General features: G+C 42.3%; 1 protein-coding gene across 1 annotated transcript in view; it reads left to right on the forward strand.

Moving 5' to 3' along the window:
* Positions 1 to 2,500, forward strand: part of LOC119886483 (inositol 1,4,5-trisphosphate receptor type 1-like) — a 65,498-nt gene that overhangs the window by 25,225 nt on the left and 37,773 nt on the right. Inside the window, exons 32-33 of the mRNA XM_038697260.1 lie at positions 1,808 to 1,991; positions 2,384 to 2,500. The exon at positions 2,384 to 2,500 is cut by the window's right edge and continues 146 nt beyond it. Coding sequence (XP_038553188.1) covers positions 1,808 to 1,991; positions 2,384 to 2,500 — 301 coding nt within the window. The remainder of the gene's footprint in view (positions 1 to 1,807; positions 1,992 to 2,383) is intronic.

A 2,500-nucleotide genomic window follows, 5' to 3' on the forward strand; every position in this document is an offset into this window, starting at 1 on the left:
CTCTGATTACGTGTTACAGGAAATATGCAAAAAATATTATTTTTAAAAAACAACAGGTTTTATACCCAGCCCTAGTTTGACTGACTCTGTAGGGAGAGCAAAGGGCAACCGTTGTTGTATGCTAGATATTCACTATGACAGATAAGTGCTGACATAATAATGTATTTGCGTCGGTGAAGAAATTGAGTTTTTATGGCCCTAGTTACGAAATCTATTTAATATGGTAATCTTATAAATCAGCTATCCTGGGGCTCTTTGTGTCTCTGTCTGGTGAAGTCAGCCTGCTTTCATAAGTCTTCTGCTGACTCTTAATCAGATCACTATCAATGAATGGCCCTATCTTGTCAACAACATGATGTTAACAGCTTGAAAAACAAGCGAGAGGAAACTGTTTGCATGACAGAAGGAAAACGGCTCAGCTTTGCTTAATACATTAAGTGTTCTGCATCACTTCAAACCTGAGTCAAGTGAATTATGAAAATTATGAAACCGGTTTAGTGAGAAGATTTTCTACGCAGGAAAACAAAACTTGCACGTTGTTTCACTGTTTGCACGTCTTTACCCTCTTTTAGAAACTTTACTGAGTTGAGCAAACCTGGAAAGAATCTTGTATAACAGGCTTTCAAAACTGTCCCAGAATCTATGTATGTGATAACTCCTGCTTACATCGAACCTCCCCTCCTACTTTAGACCCTCCCTCCTTCCTTGCACACCACACATTCACTTCGTGCCGTTCTGGCACTGAAAAGTAGGGCAGGGTCTCTCTCTCTCGCTCTCGCTCTCGCTCTCTCCCAGCTTGCCCTCTCTGGGCTGATGTAACAGTGTTAGAGCTGCGGCGCTGTGTGCTCTCACTGTAACCACTCAGCTGATTACAGGTCTTATGTAAGGAGGGATTGTCGAGAGGAAAATGGGACATATATGATCCTGTTGCAGAAAAACAACAGCTCCATGCATGCAAGGTTTTTAAACAAGATAGCCCTTTGTGTAGTTCAGCAATATGCAGAATATCTCCTTCCTCACCTCGACTTCACAAACCTCTTTCTCATGCTGGATCAAACTTTTACTGTTGCATAGCATTGTTGTTGAAAAGCTCATAAAAGCAGAAATGTGTGGTCACATGCAATCACATAATTAAACAAAGTTTTTATTGCCGTGTAAGTGAGGCCAAACTCTTGGAACATGTTTCTGCAGCTGTGTGTGTTTAACTGCATGTGTAAATGTACACACCTTTTGTTTGCATGTATGCACGTTCACACTTGTAAGGTAGGCATGTACAGTAGTGTGTCCTCAGCGGGGTGTGTAGCTGTGTCTTTGTGTGTGCATGTATTTGAGTTCGGCTGCATGTAAATCGCAAATCATGTCTTTGTCTTGCTGTTGCGTGCCTGTTTGTAAGTGTTAACGCCCAGCATAGTCCTCAGGGTGCCAGAAACGTGTTATGCCCAGGGAGCAGAGAGCAGATGGTGTGAAAACAGGTGAGCACGGTGAGGCCTTGCAGCATGTTTTCCTGGCACTGTAAGAGGAGGCTTATGCAATTGCTTCTAACAGCACCTATGACTCTCAGCAGTGTGTAGAAACTATAAGACAATAAGTCAAGATAAGAAGTGGGGGCAAGAAGTTACTCATAAAAAAGTCCTCTGACTTTGAAGACCTAGACATTCTTCTCTGAACAAGGTGAATTTTGACATTAGTATAATTAACCAGTAACCCTTCATTAAAACACAGAGAGACGCTTGAATATAGCTGAGAGTGAAGTACATCTTACATCCACAGTCTTATTCGTTCTTGTTTTTGTTTTTTTTCTCTGCAGCGGTCCTTCTTCCATCGTTTAACAGGGGACAACAAGTCCGAAAAATTCTTCAAGGTGTTTTACGAGCGCATGAAGTTGGCTCAGCAGGAGATAAAAGCCACTGTAACGGTCAATACAAGTGACCTGGGCAGCAAAAAGAAGGAAGATGAGCCACCAGACAAAGACACGCTAGCACGCAAGAAAGGTGAGGGGTCGGGAGTTTAGGTCACCAGCAGGAAATGTTAGATCTTTTTTTTTTTTTAAGGGAATCACACGAGATAATCAAACTGGCAGAATAAACCTCTTTTATCTTCTGTGTGCGTGGCAATTGGTCTGTTTGAACACCCAGCGTCTAAATGCCATATGTGTGAAAACAGAAACTGCCACATCATTTATTTAGGGTATTAAATCTTGTAAATTTTCTGTATGCTTTGATCAAAGTCATTTAATACGGTCTAAATTTAGATGATAAAATCAATGAGAATATTCCCCTGAAAAAGAGCGAGTGATTATACAAATCAGTACATGAATACGTGACTAACTCTGGGTCTTATCTCCACTGGTCTGTGTTTGACTCTGTCCTAAACCCGTGGTTAGTCAAAGATGTGCCGGTGGTGGCAGTGGTGACCGAGGAGGTGAAGGAGCAGCTAGTGGAGGCCTCCGCTGTCACCAAGAAAGCCTTCACAACCTACCGCCGCGAGGCTGAAGCCGAAG

The sequence above is a fragment of the Micropterus salmoides genome, unplaced genomic scaffold, assembly GCF_014851395.1.
Source record: "Micropterus salmoides isolate LMB-PRFRI ecotype aquatic unplaced genomic scaffold, ASM1485139v1 Ms_hic_scaffold_4, whole genome shotgun sequence".
NCBI classification, from domain to species: Eukaryota; Metazoa; Chordata; class Actinopteri; order Centrarchiformes; family Centrarchidae; genus Micropterus; species Micropterus salmoides.